Here is a 26,593-nt window from a genome sequence, read left to right as displayed (position 1 = left end):
TAGAAAGCTTCCATCGGCACCTGAATCGACAAAAGCGTTAATCGCTAAGCTCTGATTCCTGTTCATAAGGGTAGCCGGAAACGGGGTCTGACAGAGGTATTGAGAGGTCGAAACTGGCTCGCTAAAAGTCCTCCCAACTTTAGCGAGCCGCGCAGTTTGACGACCCGACTGGAACCTGAGAAGCTGATCGGTTGGACGGAACCCATTGCTTCTCCCTCCTTCGCTCTCGGACTCGATTATCCACCCGAATAGACAAGGCTACCAAGCTGTCCAGGTCACTAGGCTCCGGATAGGAGATCAACTCATCCTTGAGCTGCTCCGACAGACCCTGGTAAAGGCCGCTTGCAGAGCCTCCTCATTCCACCCACTCTCCACAGCCAACGTCTTGAACTCGATCACGAAGTCGGCCACGCTGCGAGTTCCTTGGCGAAGCAAAAACAGGCGCCTAGCTGCGTCCCTCCCTCGGACGGAATGGTCGAAGAGCTTCCTCATCTCGGCCGTGAACCCCTGGTATGAAGCCATGCAGGGATCCTGTCGTTCCCAAACGGCTGAAGCCCACTCAGCGCTCGACCACGCAGCAACTCAATCACAAAGGCTATCCTAGCCTTGTCTGTGGCATAAGAGTAGGGCTGTAGATCGAACCCTAATCCACACTGCATAAGGAAGGAACGGCATCTTCCCAGCTCCCCCTCATATTTATCCGGCGTCGGAACCTTGGGCTCACGGAAGGACACAGCTTCAGAAGCGGCAGGCGAGATGGGTGAAACCGGTAGTGGATCCTCCACCGGAAACTTGCGTTGGTTCTGGACCTCCGTCAGACCGGTAGAAAGGTTCCGAACTGACAACGCGATCTCCTGTAGTACCGTGCTATGATGGCCCAACATCTTCTCCTGCTGGGTAATAGCATGGCGAACAGAGTCCAGGTCCGCTGGGTTCATTACTGGCCGGATCGTTCTGTCACGAGTTGCTAAGCCAGAACCCAGAAGCAGACCAGGACAAGGTAAGTTGAAACGAAGGTGAGTGTTTATTTACAAATTCAAGAGTGATGCTGAATAATCCAGGGAACAGAGCGGGCGGCGTTGATTAGTTGTTGGGGGTGCAGTGGTTGATCCCATCCTGGGTCGGCAGCCGCCGACCACCAGGCAGAGGTTGGATGAAGGTTCCGGACGGGTGACTGCAGATGGAACAAAACGGGGGTGAGTAAGCAACAAACCAACAAGGTGCAAAAACAACAAAACTAACGCTAGGCTCTAAGACTGATACTCTGGTAAACCTACTGTTCATGGCTAACGATCCGGCAGGGAATGGATGTTAGGCCAGAGCCTAAGAAGGGTGATGATCAGGACCAGGTGTGCAGATTGCTGATGGGATGCAGGTGCGGAAATCAAGAGAGCTCCCCGGAGCGTTCCAGAACCCTCGGGAAACTGGAGATCCCGAGCAGAAAAACTAGTCCACAGACAGGACCCGACTCAGACTGCCGGGATCGTTACAGTCTGACTAAACCACTATTTTAGTAGTTCCTTAAAGTAAATAAGGCATATTTTTATGACTGCTGAATACCAACTATCAATCACTTACATCATGTATTTTCAGGTAGGGATACCTCTCAAAGCAACTGCTCTCTATCCCTCTCGATCACGCGTTCTTTGTCTCTTCTCTCCCTCTACACACCAGAGAGGAAGAGGCGATGCGAGAGGTTTCACTCTCGCCAAAATCTGTCCAAAATGAGCCCAATGCGTATCTATGGCTTATTTTGGAACCAAGCTTGCTGCCTGACTTCCTTCTTTTGGAACAACAACTCCCATTGTTAGGGCGGAGACTTGAGCATCTCGTCATTATATACAGATCTCTGCCCACACCGACCAGACAAGTAGGCACGCAATGGATTATGGTCTTTGTAGTTAATTACCACATTGTTTGCACTATGTAGAATATTGGCCTGTAGGAAACTACAACTCCCTACTACATCGCACAGTTCAGGCCGGATCTGATTTATCTCTAGAGAAACTGCGCACTGAGCTCACAGAAAAAACTAATTCTAATAATTGAGTCGACGTTGGTAAATCATTGAACAAATATCGGTCAATTAGTTGTTAAAAAACGAAAAATAACCACCATTTCTGTTAAATGCTCAGCACTATCATATTTCCACATTATACCTGTAGCATGTATGACATTCACAGCCTTATCAATTGTTTCGATTAAAAGTCATAACCCACTGCCACCTGCCAGTGTTATCCCTTGTCACTACTGAAACCAAAACAGGAAGCCCATTTCAGTAACTACCTCAAAAGCCATTTTAGTAACTACCTCAACTGACACACCTGCAGCTAATCCCACCACATGAGTAACACCTCTGTCGTGTATTAGGATTATGTCTTTGTTAAATGTTTTTAAGTGGAACTTAAAATGTTCATTTTAGTATCAAGAGGGAATGTTTTAGTGTAGCGCCACATACAACAGACAGGAAGTGTGTTGTAGACAGGGGAGACTGGTGATTGGCCAGAAGAGGGAGCCCATCTTTTTGCATTGTTTATAAGTAGGGGTAAACGAAGAAGAGAGGCAGAGCGGCCATTCTGAGGCGTCGCTCTCCGGATGTCATGTCATCTGTCACTTATGCTGAAAGCTTGTGATCTGAATAAACCTTATGATCAAAGTTCAGTATGAGCGGACTCCTTTGTTTATCAGCAATAATTGCCACCATTCACCCGATACGACACCTCCACTTAGAAATCCAGTTACATATAGAGATTTGAAGAATCATTTGAATAAAAATGCATTTTAAGTGACTTCCTTTGGCAGGAGAGTGTGACCAGGTTGGATTCTGTTTCTCTCAGATAAAACCTCTACCATGCAGCAGCGGGGCGAATATGGGCATTGGTTAAACAAACGTCTGCCTGCTTTAAATACTTATCAATGGACTATCCCACGGTCTATGGGAAGGTTTATAAATAACCTGTTTATGTGAATCTCTATGCCTTTTAATTCTGTTGTTGTAGTCTAACATAACAATTAGAGGGATTGTTGCAAGGCCTCAGTCCACTTGGTGGGTAGATGTGAATAGTGTGCAGGCAAGGATGCACACACACATAAGCAGGTGACACACAGACACACGTTTGATTTGTGGGGACCAAACAATTGATTCCCATTCAAAATCCAAATTTCCCTAACCCTAAACCTAACCCTAACCCTTAACATAACCTTAACCCCAAACCCCAAACCCCTAACCCTAAACCTAATCCCTAACCCCTAATTCTAATCCTAACCCTAATTGTAACCATAAACCTAACCCCTAAGCCTAAAATAGTCTTGTCCCCACTTGTATGAATATTCCTTGTTTTACTATCCTTGTGAGGACTTCTGGTCCCCACAAAGCTCGTAAAACCAAACACACACCAACAACATCTCACTCGCTGCATTACACACACTGAGCTTGTACCTGCTCCATAATGTCTCGGACTTTGTCCTGTTCACAGTCAAGGATGACCCGTCTCTCCTTCTTGTTCTCCAGGTCTTGGAAGAGGGAGCGGTAGGCCTCGTCTTTCCTCTCGTCCTTCAGGTTGCCCACGTTAATGGCCGTCACCTGCCACTTCCTCTCCGCAGCCATGTCCAGCACCACCTGCAGCGTGGTCAAACCTGGACAGACAACAGGGTCGTGTTAATTCGGCACGAAACGGAAAAAAATGCTCTGAAACTGAATGAAACGAGAAGGCACTATTTGAACTACTCCAATAAGAAATGCTTGTTTTTGTTTTATGTTGCGCTATGGTGTGTTCTAATGAACCTGACCCATGAATACAGCATTGTAGGGTTTATATCCATGCAAACAGATGGATATATGACATTAGAAGAACCAACATCAACCAACATTTGTGGTGAAAGGTAACACACAGTTCTACTACCACACTGTCTGCCTAAAAGACCCACACAGTCCAGTTCATCATACTGTAAGAATTACTTCTGTGTACAATTACCTCTGCCCCATTTAATCATTTTACCTCTGCCCCATTCTTTCTGTACAATGCTCTACGAAAAGTTGGCCAAGGCTTAAGTTAATTGTTACATCAACTCTAATGTTTCCATTCCACTTGTGTCCCACCTTGTTTAATGACCGTACAAAAGAGTAGTGTATATTGATCTCAACCTCCATAGAGGGCAGTTGAAGCATGATTTGATATTAAAGGGGGTGAGTGTTTCATCCTAGTTGGTGAATTACAGCTAATTGATTTGATTCGACTGGGCAGCACTGTTCATGAAGGTAAGATGGGGGGGGGTTGTGAAGATAGTAGATGGAGGCAAGCATTTTCCTCAGAACACACTGTAAGTCATGATTACTGCAGGGTCATTATGACTCAGTTAAGGTTGACTGTTTCTCCGATGCCTATTAAAGAAGATAATTGGAATTTGCTCTGATTTAAGCTCCGCTCAACATGTTGTGAGGCAACGAGAAAATGCCGGCTAATGGTCAATATTGTAAGTTATTAGGCCTATGCGTTGGGTAAAATTGAAACATACTGTATTTTAGAAAACATCTTCACAGAGTGGAAAGGATTTGGTTCATCCTTTGTGATGCATGTTTATTTAATGTTCTGATTCAGCATTACATGTGAGAAGCATTTTCATGCTTTTATGTCGTTAGGAAATATTTGTCTCTTCCTGGGATAGTCAGGAATCATCACACCATACAGTAGCTTTACTATATTACTGCCGTTTAGAAACCTTCAAAGCTATTCACAAACCCTAAGCATCGTCAATAAACAGATTCCGACACTACATTGATAACATGAATGCTAGAGAACCCTGTTAGAATTCCCTTCGGTTGGAACTGAACACCTTGAATAACGATTCAAAGCCCACAAAATGTAAATAAGTGATATATGCAATATTTTACAGTTGGGATTCAAACAAATATTTCCAATACAAATTTAGAGAAATCATGTAGAAAAATCGTTATAGACAGGATGATTTAATTCTATACTCACTGCATACTTATAGGTCAAGTATTGGGTCAATACTTATTGTGTTCATTGTGTTTTTCCCTTTGTTTTACATGACTGCAGCTCTACTGTCTTCACAGTGCCACTGTTTTTACACCTTAGAGTATCAATGCCCTTCTTTCTCCTCAAACCCTGGCCTGTATTGTACTTTGGACACAGATCACCCAATACTACAGTATATCTACAGGTAACATACTGTAAGTGAATTTGAAACACCATACCATACCGGTAATGAACATTTCTGTGAACAATATTCATATCATTCCACATCGTGCCAGCCTTGAATGCCATTCTTAATATCAACAAAAACATCACCAACCAATAAAAACAATAGGCCAATGGGGTTTCTCCTTCATTTTGGGCATCGAGCTGGGCTGATTTCCCATGCAGCTTCCCTCCATCATGGCGGGTAGTGGGTGGCTGACAGACGGGCTGTGGAGACAGCTAGCACCCTGGGAGAGGAGGGGTGGTGAGGCTGAAGGACAGTCAGAGGCTGTCAGAGAAGCTGTCTCTCACCCACAGGGGGGGCAAAGGCTGGGAGAAGAGCCAAAACACACAGACACGTCCAGAACATCTATCTTGAGTCTAATTCAAGATTCAATCCATTGTCGATAGAATTAACCACACTTTAAGTTCAGTCAGAATATAAAACATTGTACTCAAGGTGTGAACCTATACTTGCATTACCTCTCTCTCTAGACTAAAGCCCCAATTCAATTGCATGCAGATAAATCACTATCCAAGATGGCGTAGCAGTGCGGTCGTGTTCTTTGTTGTGTGTTCGTGTAAATAGCCTGTTTTTTTTTTTATTTTTTTTTATTTTTCGTACATATTTCCCTATCACACTTTTCATCCTTCTACAAAATAGACTTTCCTGCAACCCGCCTCACTCAATGTGGAACGGATTCTATTATTGACTTACCTTTTATCTAGAATCTCCAGCTGAAACTAGCCAGCCAGCTAATTAGCTACTTGCTATTAGCCACCATTAGCGGTTTTCACCCAGAACATCGGATTTTCTGCCGGAATAACTGAATCACTGGACATTAACACCGGATCGCAACTAGCTAGCCACAACCGAATGGGTGTTGCTGTTGGCTAATCACCACTGCCCCCGAAGCAAGCACCAGTTAGCCTTGAGCTAGCCTCGAGCCAGGCCCATATCCCGGCTATCTACCTCTCTGTCTACCGGACGGGAGTAGCCAGCTAACAAGCTACTTGCTATTAGCCACCTTTAGCGGTTTTCCACCATTGTCCTTGGCCTGCACTACCTACCAGCCAACTCTAGCCTGGACTATTATCAGCCAGTCTGCACTGTCTGCACAGCGCATTATCGACCCAGAACATATAGTTTTTTCTGCCGGAATCACTGAATCACTGGACCTTTAACACCGGATCATCGCAACTAGCTAGCTGCAACCAAAAGGATGTTGTTGTTGGCTAATCAGCCTTGAGCTAGCCTTGAGCCAGGCCCATCTCCCGGCTATCTACCTCTCTGTCAACCGGACGGGACCTCCTGGTGTTGACATGGAGCCCCGCCGATCCAACACGACTGATCTGCCGACGAAATCGTCTGATGTGGTTTCAACAGACTTCCCGTTACGACGTCGACCACGAAGATCCATCTGCTAGCCCCGGCCCGCTAGCACACGCAAGCCGTGGCCTCTTGCTCGCCAGTGCTGTAGCAGCCCCCGAACTACCTCCGAAGTCTCCTATTGCTGTTCACCGGACCTTATGATAACTCAGCTATACAGCTGATGCCTGCTGGACTGTTCCTTTATACGGTACCGCATCCTGTTTATGTTTAGCCTCAGCCCAAACTTTGTCGCCATTACCAGCTGTTGTCTTAGCTCTCTCGAATAACACCTGTGATTGCTTTATGCCTCTCTCCCATGTCAATATGCCTTGCTTATTGCTGTTTTGGTTATTTCTTATTGTACTATTTCACTGTAGATCCCCCAGCCCAGCTCAACCTGCCTTAGATAGCTCCTTTGTCCCACCCCCCATACACGCAGAGACCGACTCAATCGGTGCCTCCAGTGATGCTATTTCTTTCATCGTTTCCCAACGCTTAGGTTTACCTCCACTGTACTCATATCCTTCCATATCCTTGTCTGTACATAATGCCCTGTATCTATTCTACAACGCCCGGAAATCTGCCCCTTTTGTTCTCTGTACCCAACGCACTAGAAGACCAGTACTTAAAGCCTTTAGCCGTATCCTTATTCTACTCCTCCTCTGTTCCTCTGGTGATGTAGAGGTTAACCCAGGCCCTGTAGCCCCCAGTATCACTCCTACTCCCCAGGCGTTATCATTTGTTGACTTCTGTAACCGTAAAAGCCTTGGTTTCTTGCACGTTAACATCCAAAGCCTCCTCCCTAAGTTTGAGTTATTCACTGCGTTAGCACACTCCGCCAACCCTGATGTTCTAGCAGTGTCTGAATCCTGGCTTAGGAAGGCCACCAAAAATTCAGAAATGTCCATCCCCAACTACAACATTTTCCGTTTCGATAGAACTGCCAAAGGGGGTGGGGTTGCAATCTCCTGTAGAGATAGCCTGTAGAGCTCTATCGTACTATCCAGGTCTGTGTCCAAACAGTTCGAGCTTCTACTTCTAAAAATCCACCTTTCCAGAAATAAGTCTCTCACTGTTGCCGCTTGTTACAGACCCCCCTCAGCCCCAAGCTGTGCCCTGGACACCATATGTGAACTGATTGCCCCCCATCTATCCTCGGAGTTCGTACTGCTTGGTGACCTAAACTGGGTTATGCTTAACACCCCGGCCAACCTACAATCTAAACTAGATACCCTCAATCTCACACAAATTATCAACGAACCTACCAGGCACAACCCTAAATCTGTAAACATGGGCACCCTCATAGATATTATCCTGACAAATTTACCCTCTAAATACACCTCCGCTGTCTTCAACCAGGATCTCAGCGATCACTGCCTTATTGCCTGTGTCCGTAATGAGTCCGCGGTCAAACGTCCACCCCTCATCACTGTCAAACGCTCCCTAAAACACTTTAGCGAGCAGGCCTTTCTAATTGAACTGGCCCGGGTATCCTGGATGGATATTGACCTCATTCCGTCAGTAGAGGATGCCTGGTTGTTCTTTAAAAGTGCTTTCCTCTCAATCTTAAATAAGCATGCCTCATTCAAAAAATTCAGAACTAAGAACAGATATAGCCCCTGGTTCTCCTCAGACTTGACTGCCCTTGACCAGCACAAAAACATCCTGTGGCGTACTGCATTAGCATCGAACAGTCCCCGCGATATGCAACTTTTCAGGGAAGTCAAGAACCAATATACACAATCAGTTAGGAAAGCAAAGGCTAGCTTTTTCAAACAGAAATTTGCATCCTGTAGCACTAACTCCAAAACGTTTTGGGACACTGTAAAGTCCATGGAAAATAAGAGCACCTCCTCCCAACTGCCCACTGCACTGAGGCTAAGAAACACTGTCACCAGCGATAAATCGCCTTCACACAAATTCAGACAGCTGATGTTCTGAAAGAGCTGAAAAATCTGGACCCCTACAAATCAGCTGGGCTAGACAATCTGGACCCTTTGTCGCAACCCCTATTACTAGACTGTTCAACCTCTCTTTCATAACGTCTGAGATCCCCAGAGATTGGAAAGCTGCCGCGGTCATCCCCCTCTTCAAAGGGGGTGACACTCTAGATCCAAACTGTTACAGACCTATATCCATCCCGCCCTGCCTTTCAAAAGTATTTGAAAGCCAAGTTAACAAACAGATCACCGACCATTTCGAATCCCACCGTACCTTCTCCGCTATGCAATCCGGTTTCCGAGCTGGTCATGGGTGCACCTCAGCCACGCTCAAGGTCCTAAACGATATTATAACCGCGATCGATAAAAGGCAGTACTGCGCAGCCGTCTTCATCGACCTGGCCAAGGCTTTCGACTCTGTCAACCACCGCATTCTTATTGGCAGACTAAATAGCCTTGGTTTCTCTAATGACTGCCTCGCCTGGTTCACCAACTACTTCTCAGATAGAGTTCAATGTGTCAAATCGGAGGGCCTGTTGTCTGGACCTCTGGCCATCTCTATGGGGGTGCCACAGGGTTCAAATCTCGGGCTGACTCTATTCTCTGTGTATATCAATGATGTCGCTCTTGCTGCTGGTGACGCTCGGATCCACCTCTATGCGGACGACACCATTTTGTATACATCTGGCCCTTCATTGGACACTGTGTTAACAAACCTCCAAACGAGCTTCAACGCCATACAACACTCCTTCCGTAGCCTCCAACTGCTCTTAAACACTGGTAAAACTAAATGCATGCTCTTCAACCAAACACTGCTTGCACCCGCCCACCCGACTAGAATCACTACTCTCGGCGGGTCTGACCTAGAGAATGTGGACAACTACAAATCCCTAGGTGTCTGGTTAGACTGTAAACTCTCCTTCCAGACTCACATTAAGCATCTCCAATCAAAAGTTAGATCTAGAATCGGCTTCCTATTTCGCAACAAAGCCTCCTTCACTCATGCTGCCAAACATGCCCTCGTAAAACTGACTATCCTACCGATCCTTGACTTCGGCGATGTCATTTACAAAATAGCCTCCAACACTCTACTCAGCAAATTGGATGTAGTCTATCACAGTGCCATCCGTTTTATCACCAAAGCCCCATATACTACCCACCATTGTGACCTGTACGCTCTTGTTGGCTGGCCCTCACTACATATTCGTCGCCAAACCCACTGGCTCCAGGTCATCTATAAATCACTGCTAGGCAAATCCCTGTCTTATACTAGCTCACTGGTTACCATAGCAACACCCACCCGTAGTCTGCGCTCCAGCAGGTATATCTCACTGGTCATCCCCAAAGCCAACACCTCCTTTGTCCGCCATTCCTTCCAGTTCTCTGCAGCTAATGACTGGAACGAATTGCAAAAATCTCTGAAGCTGGAGACTCTTATCTCCCTCACTAACTTTAGGCGTCAGTTGTCAGATCAGCTTTCCGATCATTGCACCTGTACACAGCCATTCTGAATTTAGCCCACCCAACTACCTCATCCCCAGATTGTTATTTATTTTGCTAATTTGCACCCCCGTATCTCTATTTGCACATCATCTTTTGCACGTCTATAATTCCAGTGTTAATACAAAATTGTAACTATTTTGCACTATGGCCTATTCATTGCCTTACCTCCATAACTTACTACAATCGCACACACTCTATATATATTTTCTGTTGTATTTTTGACTTTATGCTTTGTTTACCCCATATGTAACTCTGTGTTGTTGTTCTCAACTGGCTTACCTGGTTAAATAAAGGTGAAATAAATAAAATAAATAAAAAGGGAAAGTGCTTTGCGGGTTCATTCTGAATGTTACAGTAATTCTGTATTGGAGGTGTCACTCCTTATTGTTTCTCATCAACGTGGTTTGGAAACATACACTGTATAGTTCAAACATACACCATCGGTTGTTGTTGAGCTCGGGGCCAATCATATCCCATCCATTTGAACAATGATGAAATGTGGTCAACAAAACAAGACATTTAACCTTAATTTAACCCCATGAAAAAGGGTTAATGCCCCAGGCAACCATAGGGAGATAGGAAACAAAATGCACTTAATTATAAACCTCAATTTTACACACAACTCTTATCTTTCATTGTGCAACACTGCGGACCGAGGATTATCCCCAACTTTCATAGAATTCCAGCTGTAGCTTAGTCAAAATCAAAATACTCAAGGGGTGGATAAGATATTGGTGGTACAATCTGTGTATATCATCATCAAAGTTAGTCTTACATCAAGTCAAATCTTTACAGCTGTTTCCCAGATCAGATCTAGATCTAATCTAAATGGACGCCATAGACACTAGGAGATCTGAAGGGATTGGGTAGTTATAGGCAATATGGTACTTGCTTGACCTTTACCTTTTGATAGGCTTGATATAATTTCCGCCATATTGCTCCCATCCAACCCCTTCAGATCTACAGGTGGGGCTAGGGAGGAGGAGCTAGGGAGGAGGGGCTAGGGAGGAGGGGCTAAGAAGGAGGGGCTAGGAAGTAGGGGCTAGGGAGGAGGGGATAGGGTCCATTTGAAATTCAGGGGAAGCCTCAATACTTTTTTAAAGTGGCAGTCAATTATCAGGATAGCAGCAATCAAGCTACCACTTTTCTCAATTGGATAATTAGCTAAGCACCCACTTTGAGCCTAACACTGATGTATCCGGTACAAACTCTTACTGGTAGGACGCATGAGACAGTAATAATTTGACTGACTGCATTATAAGTCTCTTGTGTGACTGTCAAGATCATCAACATCAACATGTTAGTAGCATCTCCTCAGTACCTTGGCACATTCTAAAATGGTATTGGGAGCACATTTCATATATATTGAACCTTTATTTCCCCAGGGGACTGAGAACACATTATTTACAGCAACATAAACCTGGACAAGACCTACAGTATAACAAATAACCCCCCATAAATGTGTAATAATAATGATATATTGGTAATTTACCTAACCCTCACTGCTCTTTCTTAAATGTCCCTCCAAATTCCATTGTAGCCTTGACAGTATCGCTTTCAAAGGAATATTGAGAAAGTCAGTAGAGGCGTAGGTTTAGTAATTGGACCCAATGTACCTATGGGATTCATTATATCTAATGACAACACACACATACACACACACACACAGACAGACAGACAGATGCATGCAAGCACAGACACATGCACACAGACTCTAAAAACAAACACCAATCCACATACACCAACGAGCCACCGCACCAGTGAACGCACTGCACATCGGTTGCCATGGGAATGAGTGTGGATCTATCTGACCTAATTAGGCAGAGCAATGTGATGATGAAATATGCACAAGGGGGCAAGCCAGAGAGAGCTCATTAACCAGGGACTAGCATAATAGCATTAGCATTCTCAATAAAACATTCTGTTAGACTCATTTTATGTAGCTCACCCTAGCACAACATTCCACTACAACTAGCACTGAAGGATTAGCACATGCTAATTGGACCTTCTGAGACCATGGACATTCTCTTGAGCCCTATTCAATGTAGTCAATGCTATCACACATTCCACTGTAACTAGCATTGTCGCCATAGAATCCTCATTCTCCAGTACATAATGGTAATTGGACCTTCTGTGACAACCCAGATTTGCCAGCTGTGTTCGAGAGAGAGAGAGTGAGAGAGAGATAGAGAGCGCGAGAGAGAGAAAGAGAGAGATAGACAGACAGAGAGAGAGTACCAGACAGCACAGTTACCAACAGACCAGCACAACAACACCCCCTCAAGCAGACCTGGAGAGCTGAAGAGGGAGAGAGAAGTGTCTGCACTCTGGACTGTGGTGACAAAACTCCAACAGGAGGGAAAAACAGCCCAGCAGGAGGAAGGGGGGAGAGTGAGAAAGCTGAGATGGGACAATGAACAACTCATGAGAGAGCTGGCCATCCCCTCAGAGAACATCCCTCTTCAGACCCCGACAACAGGCAGGACAGACAAGACAGGACCCACCAACCCATCAGACCCCCCCCCCCTAATAGACACAAATGGGTAGGCACCATGATGTAGCCAGAGGTCAGCTAGTTTCGGTCCTCCTCTGGGTACATTGACTTCAATACAAAACCTAGGAGGCTCATGGTTCTCACCCCCTTCCATAGACTTACACAGTAATTATGACAACTTCCAGAGGACAGCCTGCAACCTATTAGAGCTTTTGCAGCATGAACTGATATGTTGCCCACCCAATCAAATGATCAGAGAATGAATCTAGTACTGAAAGCATAAGCTACAGCTAGCTAGTACGGCAGTGCATAAAATGTGACGAGTAGTTGACTAAAAGAGAGAGAAAGATAATAGTTGAACAGTTTTGAACAAATGAATATCTTAAAAAATGAAGAAAATGCAAGAGAGAGAGAGAACGCAAGCTATATTTAGTTGTATATTTTTTTCACTTTCACTTTCACCTACTTAGCTAGCGAATGCAGCTAGCTAGTTTGCCTGCACAAACACCTGGCTCAAACAGAGAGGGATGCCATGTTAGCTAGCTGGCTATGGCTATCCAACACTGGAACTCTTCCAAGTCAAGGTAAGCTTTTGGTTTTATATATTTATTGCCACCGGGGCCCACTGGTGTAACTGCTAAACTCCTTGCTGACTGTACACTGTACTGCATGATTGTAGTAGGTTTACTAATGCTTTAGTTCTAGTAGCTATGTTGACTATGACGTTAATATCCGGCATGCTAGCTGGCTGTGGCGTCTTATGACTAGGTGCCCTGGACGATTTTCACGGAAGAATACTGTACCTAGTTAGCTAGCTGAATAAACTAAGTTAGTCTATTCCTAGAAAACATTGAACCGCTGTAGTTTACAACAATTATAGTTTCTGAGGTGGAAGTTGGGAGAGTTATATTTGGGTGTTGTAGTGAGGGAGGCCCCGCTCTCTCCTTTCCCAGATGTTTAGTTCATTTCATTCCGATCTCCTTTGCATTATTGTAGCCATTTTCTGCAGCCTGTCAACTATGCCTCTGTCTATCCCTGTTCTCTCCTCTCCGCACAAGCTATACAAACGCCTCACACCGCGTGGCTGCTGCCTCTCTAACCTGGTGGTCCCTGCACGCACCACCAATGTGGAGTTCCAGGTCTCAGGCAGCCTCTGGAACTGCCGTTCTGCTGCCAACAAGGCAGAGTTCATCTCAGCCTATGCTACCCTCCAGTCCCTTGACTTCTTGGCGCTGACGGAAACATGGATTACCACTGAAAACACTGCTACTCCTACTGCTCTCTCCTCGTCTGACCATGTGTTCTCGCATACCCCGAGAGCATCTGGTCAGCGGGGTGGTGGCACAGGAATCCTCATCTCTCCCAAATGGACATTCTCTATTTTTCCCCTGACCCATCTGTCTATCTCCTCATTTGAATTCCATGCTGTCACAGTCACTAGCCCATTTAAGCTTAATATCCTTGTCATCTATCGCCCTCCAGGTTCCCTTGGAGAGTTCATCAATGAGCTTGACGCCTTGATAAGTTCCTTTCCTGAGGATGGCTCACCCCTCACAGTTCTGGGGGACTTCAACCTCCCTACGTCTACCTTTGACTCATTTCTCTCTGCCTCCTTCTTTCCACTCCTCTCCTCTTTTGACCTCACCCTCTCACCATCCTCCACTACTCACAAGGCAGGCAATACGCTTGACCTCATCTTTACTAGATGCTGTTCTTCTACTAATCTCACTGCAACTCCCCTCCATGTCTCCGACCACTACTTTGTATCCTTTTCTCTCTCGCTCTCCTCCAACACTACTCACTCTGCCCCTACTCAGATGGTAATGCGCCGTCACAACCTTCGCTCTCTCTCTCCCGCTACTCTCTCCTCTTCCATCCTATCATTTCTTCCCTCTGCTCAATCCTTCTCCCTCCAATCTCCTGATTCTGCCTCCTCAACCCTCCTCTCCTCCCTTTCTGCATCCTTTGACTCTCTATGTCCCCTATCCTCCCGGCCGGCTCGGTCCTCCCCTCCAGCTCCGTGGCTTGATGACTCATTGCAAGCTCACAGAACAGGGCTCCGGGCAGTCGAGCGGAAATGGAGGAAAACTAGACTCCCTGCGGACCTGGCATCTTTTCACTCCCTCCTCTCTACATTTTCTTCATCTGTTTCTGCTGATAAGGCCACTTTCTACCACTCTAAATTCCAAGCATCTGCCTCTAACCCTAGGAAGCTCTTTGCCACCTTCTCCTCCCTACTGAATCCCCCCCCCCTCCTCCCTCTCTGTGGATGACTTCGTCAACCATTTTGAAAAGAAGGTTGACAACATCCGATCCTCGTTTGTTAAGTCAAATGACACTGCTGGTCCTGCTCACACTGCCCTACCCTATGCTTTGACTTCTTTCTCCCCTCTCTCTCCAGATAAAATCTTGCGACTTGTGACGGCCGGCCGCCCAACAACCTGCCCGCTTGACCCTATCCCCTCCTCTCTTCTCCAGACTATCTCCGGTGACATTCTCCCTTACCTCACCTCGCTGATCAACTCATCCTTGACTGCTGGCTATGTCCCTTCCGTCTTCAAGAGAGCGAGAGTTGCACCCCTTCTCAAAAAACCAACACTCGATCCCTCTGATGTCAACAACTACAGACCAGTATCCCTTCTTTCTTTTCTCTCCAAAACTATTGAGCGTGCCGTCTTTAGCCAACTCTCTTGCTATCTCTCTCAGAATGACCTTCTTGATCCAAACCAGTCAGGTTTCAAGACTGGTCATTCAACTGAGACTGCTTTTCTCTGTGTCACGGAGGCTCTCCGCACTGCTAAAGCTAACTCTCTCTCCTCTGCTCTTGTCCTTCTAGACCTGTCTGCTGCCTTTGATACTGTGAACCATCAGATCCTCCTCTCCACCCTCTCCGAGCTGGCCATCTCCGGCGCGGCTCACTCTTGGATTGCGTCCTACCTGACCGGTCGCTCCTACCAAGTGGCGTGGCGAGAAGCTGTCTCCGCACCACGTGCTCTCACCACTGGTGTCCCCCAGGGCTCAGTTCTAGGCCCTCTCCTATTCTCGCTATACACCAAGTCACTTGGCTCTGTCATATCCTCACATGGCCTCTCCTATCATTGCTACGCAGACGACACACAACTAATCTTCTCCTTTCCCCCTTCTGATAACCAGGTGGCGAATCGCATCTCTGCATGTCTGGCAGACATATCAGTATGGATGACGGATCACCACCTCAAGCTGAACCTTGGCAAGACAGAGCTGCTCTTCCTCCCCGGGAAGGACTGCCCGTTCCATGATCTCGCCATCACGGTTGACAACTCCGTTGTGTCCTCCTCCCAGAGTGCGAAGAGCCTTGGCGTGACCCTGGACAACACCCTGTCGTTCTCCACTAACATCAAGGCGGTGACCCGATCCTGTAGGTTCATGCTCTACAACATTAGGAGAGTACGACCCTGCCTTACACAGGAAGCGGCACAGGTCCTAATCCAGGCACTTGTCATCTCCCGTCTGGATTACTGCAACTCGCTGTTGGCTGGGCTCCCTGCCTGTGCCATTAAACCCCTACAACTCATCCAGAATGCCGCAGCCCGTCTGGTGTTCAACCTTCCCAAGTTCTCTCACGTCACCCTGCTCCTCCGCACACTACACTGGCTTCCAGTTGAAGCTCGCATCTGCTACAAGACCATGGTGCTTGCCTACGGAGCTGTGAGGGGAACGGCACCTCCATACCTTCAGGCTCTGATCAGTCCCTACACCCAAACGAGGGCATTGCGTTCATCCACCTCTGGCCTGCTGGCTCCCCTACCTCTGCTGAAGCACAGTTCCCGCTCAGCCCAGTCAAAACTCTTCGCTGCTCTGGCACCCCAATGGTGGAACAAGCTCCCTCACGACGCCAGGACAGCGGAGTCACTCACCACCTTCCGGAGACATTTGAAACCCCACCTCTTTAAGGAACACCTGGGATAGGATAAAGTAATCCTTCTAACCCCCCCCCATTTTTTTTGTAAAGTGGTTATCCCACTGGCTATAAGGTGAATGCACCAATTTGTAAGTTGCTCTGGATAGGAGTGTCTGCTAAATGACGTAAATGTAAATGTAAATGTAAATATGGTGACAACAATGTAGGCTGTGTAGTCGCTAGTGGTTATGATATGAAGGTTTGGCTTGGAAAGGTTTTTTCCCCTGGTTACAAACAGCAGATGTGTAGTGCACTGAAGTCCACAAGCGAAGGGAAAAGGTGAGTGGAGGAGACAGCGTAGATGCGAGAAGGAATTATACAATGATCAAAGGGATCATTCTGTTTGTCTGTGGCTACTATGAAAGTGAACTGCGTTTGCGTGTGATCAGGGGTGTATTCATTTAGCAGATTCTGTTGAAAATGTTTCTTAAACGGAAGCAAATGGAACGAAACGGGGATAAACATACCTGAATTTGTCCAATAGAAACTCTAGTTTGCAACTGTTGAACTAATGATTACACCCTAGATCAGCTAAATGCAGGCAAGAGTGTGCAAGGTGGTATTGAATGTGTCAATGTCTGTCACCTTGATTAATCAGATTTATCTCAACCTGTGCACCTACGTTGTAAACTTTCATTCATAAGCTAGGTTGTAGCAACCTCATTATGGGTGACCTTTTTACAATGGCGCCGGAGGGAATGGCTGCCGTTTTATGGACTCTTAACCAACCGTGCTATTTTGTGTGTTTTTTCCTGTGTTTGTAACTTATTTTGTACATAATGTTGCTGCTACCGTCTCTTATGACCGAAAAGAGCTTCTGGACATCAGAACAGCGATTACTCACCTTGAACTGGACTCATAATTTTTCTTTAATGAGTCAGACGAGAGGGATTTGCTCCAGACACCCAACAGGGCCCTCATCCCAGTAATTCGTAGTAGAAATAAAAGGAGATATCGCGGAAGGAGATCGGGGTGCTTGGTAAGGAGCCGGCGACGAGTGGCTAATCTGCCTTTGCCATCGATACTATTGGCCAATTTACAATCGCTTGATAATAAAGTGGACGAACTACAGGCACGAATATCCTACCAACGGGACATTAAAAACGGTAATATCTTATGTTTCACCGAGTCGTGGCAAACGAAGACATTAATAACATACAGCTGGTGGGTTATACACTGTATCGGCAGGATAGAACAGCAGCCTCTGGTAAGACAAGGGGTGGCAGTCTGTGTATATTTGTAAACAACAGCTGGTGCACGATATCTAAGGAAGTCTCTATGTTTTGCTCGCCTGAGGAAGAGTATCACATGATAAGCTATAGACCACACTATCTACCAAGAGAGTTTTCATCTATATTCTTCGTAGCTGTCGATTTACCACCACAAACCGATGCTGGCACTAAGACCGCACTCAATGAACTGTATATGGCCATAAGCAAACAGGAAAACGCTCATCCAGAGGCGGCACTCCTAGTAGCCGGGGACTTTAATGCAGGAAAACTTAAATCTGTTTTACCTCCGGCATGTTAAATGTGCAACCAGAGGGGAAAAAACTCTAGACCACCTTTACTCCACACACAGAGACACGTACATAGCTCTCCCTCACCCTCCATTTGGCAAATCCTGATTCCTGCTTACAATAAAAAACTAAAGCAGGAAGCACCAGTGACTCAGTCAATAAAAAAGTGGTCAGATGAAGCAGATGCTAAGCTACAAGACTGTTTTGCTAGCAGAGACTGGAATATGTTCCGGGATTCTTCCGATGGCATTGAGGAGTACACCACATCAGTCACTGGCTTCATCAATAAGTGCATCGATGACATCGTCCCTACAGTGACTGTATGTACATACCCCAACCAGAAGCCATGGATTACAGGCAACATCCGCACTGAGCTAAAGGGTAGAGCTAGAGGGTAGACTAAGATCAAATCGTACTACACTGGCTCAAACGCTCGTCGGATGTGGCAGGGCTTGCAAACTATTACAGACTTCAAAGGGAAGCACAGCCGCAAGCTGCCCAGTGACAAGAGCCTACCAGACAAGCTAAATTACTTCTATGCTCATTTTGAGGCAAGTAACACTGAAACATGCATGAGAGCATCAGCTGTTCCGGACGACTGTGTGATCACGCTCTCCGTAGCCGATGTGAGTAAGATCTTTAAACAGGTCAATATTCACAAGGCCGCAGGGCCAGACGGATTACTCAAAATATTCTACAGCTGCAACATCGAGAGCAGCCTGACTTGTTGCATCACTGCCTGGTATGGCAAATGCTCAGCCTCTGACAGAGGTTAGTGCGTACGGCCCAGTACATCACTGGGGCCAGCTTCCTGCCATCAAGGACCTCTATACCAGGCGGTGTCCGAGGAAGGCTCTAAAAAATGTCAAAGACTCCAGCCACCCTAGTCATAGACTGTTCTCTCTGCTACCGCACGGCAAGCGGTACCGGAATGCCAAGTCTAGGTCCAAAAGGTTTCTAAACGGCTTCTACCCCCCAAGCCATAAGACTCCTGAACATCTAATCAATTGGCTCCCCAGACTATTTGCATTTGTAATTGTTTACAGAAAGATTATTTCACTTATAATTCACTGTATCACAATTCCAGTGGGTCAGAGGTTCACATACAGTGAGGGAAAAAAGTATTTGATCCCCTGCTGATTTTGTACGTTTGCCTACTGACAAAGACATGATCAGTCTATAATTTTAATGGTAGGTTTATTTGAACAGGTTGAGACAGAATAACAACAAAAAAATCCAGAAAAACGCATGTCAAAAATGTTATAAATTGATTTGCATTTTAATGAGGGAAATAAGTATTTGACCCCTCTGCAAAACATGACTTAGTACTTGGTGGCAAAACCCTTTTTGGCAATCACAGAGGTCAGACGTTTCTTGTAGTTGGCCACCAGGTTTGCACACATCTCAGGAGGGATTTTGTTCCACTACTATTTGCAGATCTTCTCCAAGTCATTAAGGTTTCAAGGCTGACGTTTGGCAACTCGAACCTTCAGCTCCCTCCACAGATTTTCTATGGGATTAAGGTCTGTAGACTGGCTAGGCCACTCCAGGACCTTAATGTGCTTCTTCTTGAGCCACTCCTTTGTTGCCTTGGCCATGTGTTTTGGGTCATTGTCATGATGGAATACCCATCCACGACCCATTTTCAATGCCCTGGCTGAGGGAAGGAGGTGCTCACCCAAGATTTGACGGTACATTGCCCCGTCCATCATCCTTTTGATGCGGTGAAGTTGTCCTATCCCCTTAGCAGAAAAACACCCCCAAAGCATAATGTTTCCACCTCCATGTTTGACGGTGGGGATGGTGTTCTTGGGGTCATAGGCAGCATTCCTCCTCCTCCAAACACGGCGAGTTGAGTTGATGCCAAAGAGCTCAATTTTGGTCTCATCTGACCACAACACTTTCACCCAGTTCTCCTCTGAATCATTCAGATGTTCATTGGCAGACTTCAGACGGCCCTGTATATGTGCTTTCTTGAGCAGGGGGATCTTGCGGGCGCTGCAGGATTTCAGTCCTTCACGGCGTAGTGTGTTACCAATTGTTTTATTGGTGACTATGGTCCCAGCTGCCTTGAAATAATTGACAAGATCCTCCCATGTAGTTCTGGGCTGATTCCTCACCATTCTCATGATCATTGCAACTCCACGAGGTGAGATCTTGCATGGAGCCCCAGGCCGAGGGAGATTGGCAGTTATTTTGTGTTTCTTCCATTTGCAAATAATTGCACCAACTGTTGTCACCTTCTCACCAAGCTGTTTGGCAATGGTCTTGTAGCCCATTCCAGCCTTGTGTAGGTCTACAATCTTGTCCCTGACATCCTTGGAGAGATCTTTGGTCTTGGCCATGGTGGAGAGTTTGGAATCTGATTGATTGATTGCTTCTGTGGACAGGTGTCTTTTATGCAGGTAACAAGCTGAGATTATGAACACTCCCTTTAAGAGTGTGCTCCTAATCTCAGCTCGTTACCTGTATAAAAGACACCTGGGAGCCAGAAATCTTTCTGATTGAGAGGGGGTCAAATACTTATTTCCCTCATTAAAATGCAAATCAATTTATAACATTTTTGACATGCGTTTTTCTGGATTTTGTTGTTGTTATTCTGTCTCTCACTGTTCAAATAAACCTACCATTACAATTATAGACTGATCATTTCTTTGTCAGTGGATAAATGTACAAAATCAGCAGGGGATCAAATACTTTTTTCCCTCACTGTACAATAAGTTGACTGTGCCTTTAAACAGCTTGGAAAATTCCAGAAAATGATGTCATGGCTTTAGAAGCTTCTGATAGGCTAATTGACATAATTTGAGTCAATTGGAGGTGTACCTGTGGATGTATTTAAAGGCCTACCTTCAAACAGTGCCTCTTTGCTTGACATCATGGGAAAATCAAAAGAAATCAGCCAAGACCTCAGAAAAAAAATTGTAGACCTCCACAAGTCTGGTTCATCCTTGGGAGCAATTTCCAAACGCCTGAAGGTACCACGTTCATCTGTACAAACAATAGTACGCAAGTATAAACCCCATGGGACCACGCAGCCGTCATACCGCTCAGGAAGGAGACGCGTTCTGTCTCCTAGAGATGAACGTACGGTGTGAAAAGTGCAAATCAATCCCAGAACAACAGCAAAGGACCTTGTGAAGATGCTGGAGGAAAACAGGTACAAAAGTATCTATATCCACAGTAAAACGAGTCCTATATCGACCTAACCTGAATGGCCGCTCAGCAAGGAAGAAGCCACTGCTCCAAAACCGGCATAAAAAAGCCAGACTACGGCTTGCAACTGCACATTGGGAAATATCCTCTGGTCTGATGAAACAAAAATAGAACTGTTTGACCATAATGATTGTTATCGTTATGTTTGGAGGAAAAAGGGGTATGCTTGCAAGCCGAAGAACACCATCCCAACCGTGAAGCACGGAGGTGGCAGCATCATGCTGTGGGGGTGCTTTGCTGCAGGAGGGACTGTTGCACTTCACAAAATAGATGGCATCATGAGGAAGGAAAATTATGTGGATATATTGAAGCAACATCTCAAGACATCAGTCAGGAAGTTAAAGCTTGGTCGCAAATGGGTCTTCCAAATGGACAATGACCCCAAGCATTTGATGGGTATAGAAACATTTGAGTAACCTAAACCTATCGATGTTACATTGAGCTGGGTGACTGGAATATGGATAACAGTCATCCAATATGCTGTAATAGAAATGAGGCCATGCTCATAAAAAAAATATATTGTCCCCCTCATCTTGAACGGAACCGACCGCCACTGCCAAACACCCTGAGAGCCATAGAGCTGCTGTCGGGGGGCAGACTAAGGTCCCCAGCCACATAATAATACACACAGGCACAAACGACCTGAGGGCTCAGCAGGAAAGGGTGAAAAAGCTTCTTCCACTTTTCCTAACCCATGAGTGGTCATCTCCACCCTGCTACCACAAAAATACTTTCACCCTGCCACCATACAGCAGGGGAATGCAAGCATTTTCTGTGACCGTGCCTTGAAACCCAATGTTTACCTGGCCTATCACCCCACCCTAGATTTGGACAGCCTCTATGACCAGGTACACCTCTACAAGATTTGCCAGGACCGTGAGATTCATAACACTCAACCGCAGCCCCAGTACCTCACACAGGAGCAACAGAGCGATGAGCACCCAGCCCAGACCCAAGACTCCTTCCCAGACCCCCCGGACCTGCACCCAGAGGACCTACACCCAGACCACAGCATCACCAGCCACACCCCCACCCCAACGAGTCGACAGCCCCCCAAACCAACACTGGTCACACCCTATATAGGCCCTCCCCCAGATCAGGCCTATGCCCCACCTGCCCGCCATCCCTGAAGCAAGGACCTCAACATGACAGCCACCCATATGCCCAGGTTGTGAGCAGAGCAACAGGCTCAACTCCTAAACCCAACCAAGCCCCATCTATTGACCTAAGAGGCATTCGCCAGATGCTCAGCATGCTCACAACTAATGATCTGAAACTAAACCACACAAATAACAACACTGGACACTATGGAACACAAAGCTTTTACCATCTCATGCTGGAATATCCAAGGTCTGAGGTCATCTGCCTTTGGCCTAAAGAACAGGAACCCGCACATCACCAAATAAATCAGAAATACAGAAATTGTTATTCTACAAGAAACATGGTACAGAGGAGATGGACCCACTGTTTGCCCTCTAGGTTACAGAGAGCTGGTAGTCCCATCCACCAAACTACCAGGTGTAAAACAGGGAAGAGACTCAGGGGGTATGCTAATTTGGCATAGATCAGACCTAACCCACACTATTAAATTAATTAAAACAGGAGCATTTTACATCTGGTTAGAAATGAATAGGGAAATTATTTCAACAGAGAAAAATGTCCTCCTGTGTGCTACCTATATCCCCCCACTAGAATCCCCATACTTTAATGAAGACAGCTTCTCCATAATGGAGGGGGAAATCAATCACTTCCAGGCCCAGGGACATGTACTAGTCTGTGGCGACCTAAATGCCAGAACTGGACAAGAGCACACCGGGGGACAAACACCTACCCGGAGGTGACAGCATTCCCTCCCCCATATGCCCCCCTAGACACAACTATGACAAAACAACCAACAAAAACGGTTCACAACTCCTGCATCTCTGTTGCACGCTGGGTCTTTACATAGTCAATGGTAGCCTTCGAGGGGACTCCTACGGTAGGTTCACCTATAGCACATCTCTTAGTAGTAGTACTGCAGACTACTTTATCACCGACCTCAACCCAGAGTCTCTCAGGGCGTTCACAGTCAGCCAACTGACACCCCTTTCAGACCACAGCAAAATCACAATCTACTTGAACAGAGCAAAACTCAACCATGAAGCATCGAAGCTGAACAAACTGAATGCTGTTAAGAAATGCTATAAATGGAAGGAGGGTAGTGTAGAAACATACCAAAAAAGCAATTGGCCAACAACAAATCCCTCCTAGACAACTTCCTGGACAAAAGGTGTAAACTTAGCGGTAGGAAGCATGAACAGTATATTCAAACTATTAGCTAACATATCTCATTTAAATTCAAGCAGAAAACCTAAGAAAACTAACAACAATGAAAAAATGGTTTGATAAAGAATGCTAAAACCTTACAAAGAAATTGAGAAACCTATCCAACCAAAAACAAAGAGACCCAGAAATCCTTAGCTTACACCTTCACTATGTGGAAACACTAAAAAAGTACAGAAGGAACAGCATGTCAGAAAAAAGATCAATGGGATTGAAGAATCCATAGAATCAAATCACTTCTGGGGAAAATTGGAACACACTAAACAAACAACAATTCATGAAGAGCTACCTATCCAAAATGGAGATGTATGGATAAACACCTTCTCCAACCTTTTCGGCCATATAACAAAGAACCAAGAACAAAAACATCTACATGATCATTTACTAAACTTGGTCAATTATTAAAGACTTCCAGAACCCATTGGATTCTCCAAGTCACGACTTCCTCCCAAGCTGCCTCCCCTCCTTGTTTGGGCAGGCTTCGGCGTTCGTCGTCACCGGCCTTCTAGCCACTGCCGCTCCATATCTCATCATTCCATTTGTCTTGTCTTGTCAATTACACACACCTGGTTCATATTCCCCTCATTAGTACGTGTTTAAGTGTTCCCTCTGCCCCCTTGTCCTTGTGGGTGATTGTTCATTGTGAGGATTAGTAGCTCGGTTGAGGTCAGTTTTTTGTATTGCTGAGGTATCTTCCCCGTGTGCATGTTTGTTCCAGTGCGCCTGTTTTGCGCACTGGACTGGTTACGCTGGATTACGGAATAAACTCTATACTGTGATTTACCCTCCTGTGCCTGACTCCTTCAAATCACGCATCACACTCCAATTACATTGGATGAGCTACAGGACAAAATACAAACCCTCCAACCCAAAAAGGCCTGTGGTGTTAAAATATACAGACCACAAATTCAAATTGGCAATTCTTAAACTCTTCAACTTCATATCATCGGCTCTGTGATCTTCCCCAAAATTTGGAACCAAGGTCTGGTCACCCAAATCCACAAGAGTGGAGACAAATTTGATCCCAATAATTACCGTGGAATCTGTCTTAACTGAAATCTCAGAAAGATCTTCTGCAGTATCATCAACAGCAGACTCCAACATTTCCTCAGTGAAAACAATGTCCTGAGCAAATGTCAAATTGGCTTACCAAAATACCGTACGACAGACCACGTATACACCCTGTACACCCTTAATGATGAACAAATAAACCAAAACAAAAGCAAAGTCTTCTCATGCATTGCTGACTTCAAAAAAGCTTTTGACTCAATTTGGCATGAGGGTCTGCTATACAAATGGATGGTAATCAGTGTTGGAGGAAAAACATATGACATTATAACATCAATGTACACAAACAACAAGTGTGCAGTTAAAATTGGCAATAAACACACAGATTTCTTTCCTCAGGGCCGTTGGGTAAGACAGGGATGCAACTTGAGCCCCACCCTCTTCAATATTTATATCAATGAATTGGCGAGGGCACTGGAACAATCTGCAGCACCCGGCCTCACCTTACTGGACACGGAAATCAAATGTCTACTGTTTGCTGATGATCTGGTGCTTTTATCCCCAACCAAGGAGAGCCTACAACAGCACCTAGATCTTCTGCACAGATTCTGTCAGACTTGGGCGGCCCTGACAGTGAATCTCAGTAAGACAAAAATAATGGTGTTCCAAAAAAGGTCCAGTTGCCAGGACAACAAATCTATCTAGACACTGTTGCCCTAGAGCACTCAAAGTATTATACCTACCTCGGCCTAAACATCAACACCCCAGGTAAATTCCACAAGGCTGTAAATGATCTAAGAGACAAGCCAAGAAGGGCCTTCTATGCCATCAAAAGGAACATAAATCTCGACATCCCAATTAGGATCTGGCCAAGAATTCACAAAATGGGAATTCTACAAAAATATACTTTGTGTTCAATGCACAACCCAAAACAATGCATGCAGAGCAGAATTAGGACTATACCCGCTAGTTATCAAAATCCAGAAAAGTGTTAAATTCTACAACCACCTAAAAGGAAGTGACGCCCACACATTCCACCACAAAGCCCTCACCTAAAGAGAAATGAACCTAGAGAAGAGTCCAGTGGCGGCTCCTGAAAAAATTCTCAGGAGGGGCAATTTTTCTGATGATTTAGGTGACCTACACACATTTAAAAAAAGATATGTCCAGCAACAACATGAAGACAGGGGCAGCATATAAGTCAATACCAGAAGCATTTATTGACTGATCTCAAAAGTGTTGGCTTACCAGGGTTGGTGGAGCCCTCAGTTTCATCTTTGCCTCGCAAAGCTAACTCAAACACTCCGCAAAACTTCACACACTGGATTAGCCGGCTGAGGATGTGGCGGTTCTTGCTAATGTCGTAGTAAATATATTTGTTATAGTGAATATGGAATATGATATGTTGAGTAAAATGTTGTGCTAAGATCTATTTAGGTCAGGAGCTGGTTATAAGTTATGTTCCTATCCAATAACAATGGACAAAAGGGTCCTATCTTGTCAGCCTTGTCAGCAGGTGGCCAAGGACAACACCCACGCCATAGGCCTCTCAGTTCTTCCAACTCACGAGTTCTTGCTCTGAGGACACACACACACACAAACACACACACACACACACATCATCACTGTTAAACACACACACACACACACATCATCACTGTTAAACACACACACACACACACACACACACACACACACAAAAATCCCCTCTCTTAGGCTGAACATTTGAAGACAGAGAACCCGACTCAGAGCCAATGCAACAGTGACAGTAGCCTGGAGGGGACCTCGCCCAACTCATCAGGACCAATCAGAAGATCAGAACTACTAGATTGAACCTACTTCATTTATTGCATAAAATGTCTGCACACAATGTTTCGGGGCTCTCTTCAGATAATAATAATAATAATAATAATAATATGCCATTTAGCAGACGCTTTTATCAAAGCGACTTACAGTCATGCGTGCATACATTTTTGTGTATGGGTGGTCCCGAGATCGAACCCACTACCTTGGCGTTACAAGCACCATGCTCTACCAGCTGAGCTACAGAAAGTGGATACTCATGGATGCGCATTGCA

The 26,593-nt window shown here is 45.6% G+C and overlaps 1 protein-coding gene across 6 annotated transcripts in view; it reads right to left on the bottom strand.

Annotated features, from left to right (window-relative positions):
• The window catches only part of gria2b (glutamate receptor, ionotropic, AMPA 2b), an 80,221-nt gene that overhangs the window by 16,443 nt on the left and 37,185 nt on the right, over positions 1-26,593 (bottom strand). For all 6 annotated transcript variants that reach the window (XR_005995758.2, XM_041850480.2, XM_041850489.2 and 3 more), the window contains exon 4: positions 3,440-3,636. Coding sequence is in view for 5 of the 6 variants with exons in the window: in XM_041850480.2 (XP_041706414.1) it covers positions 3,440-3,636 (197 nt within the window). In the remaining variant the exon portion in view is untranslated. The remainder of the gene's footprint in view (positions 1-3,439; positions 3,637-26,593) is intronic.

The sequence above is a fragment of the Coregonus clupeaformis genome, chromosome 3, assembly GCF_020615455.1.
Source record: "Coregonus clupeaformis isolate EN_2021a chromosome 3, ASM2061545v1, whole genome shotgun sequence".
NCBI classification, from domain to species: Eukaryota; Metazoa; Chordata; class Actinopteri; order Salmoniformes; family Salmonidae; genus Coregonus; species Coregonus clupeaformis.
Note: the sequence above shows the minus strand (reverse complement) of the source record. Positions and strands in the feature narration are given on the sequence as shown.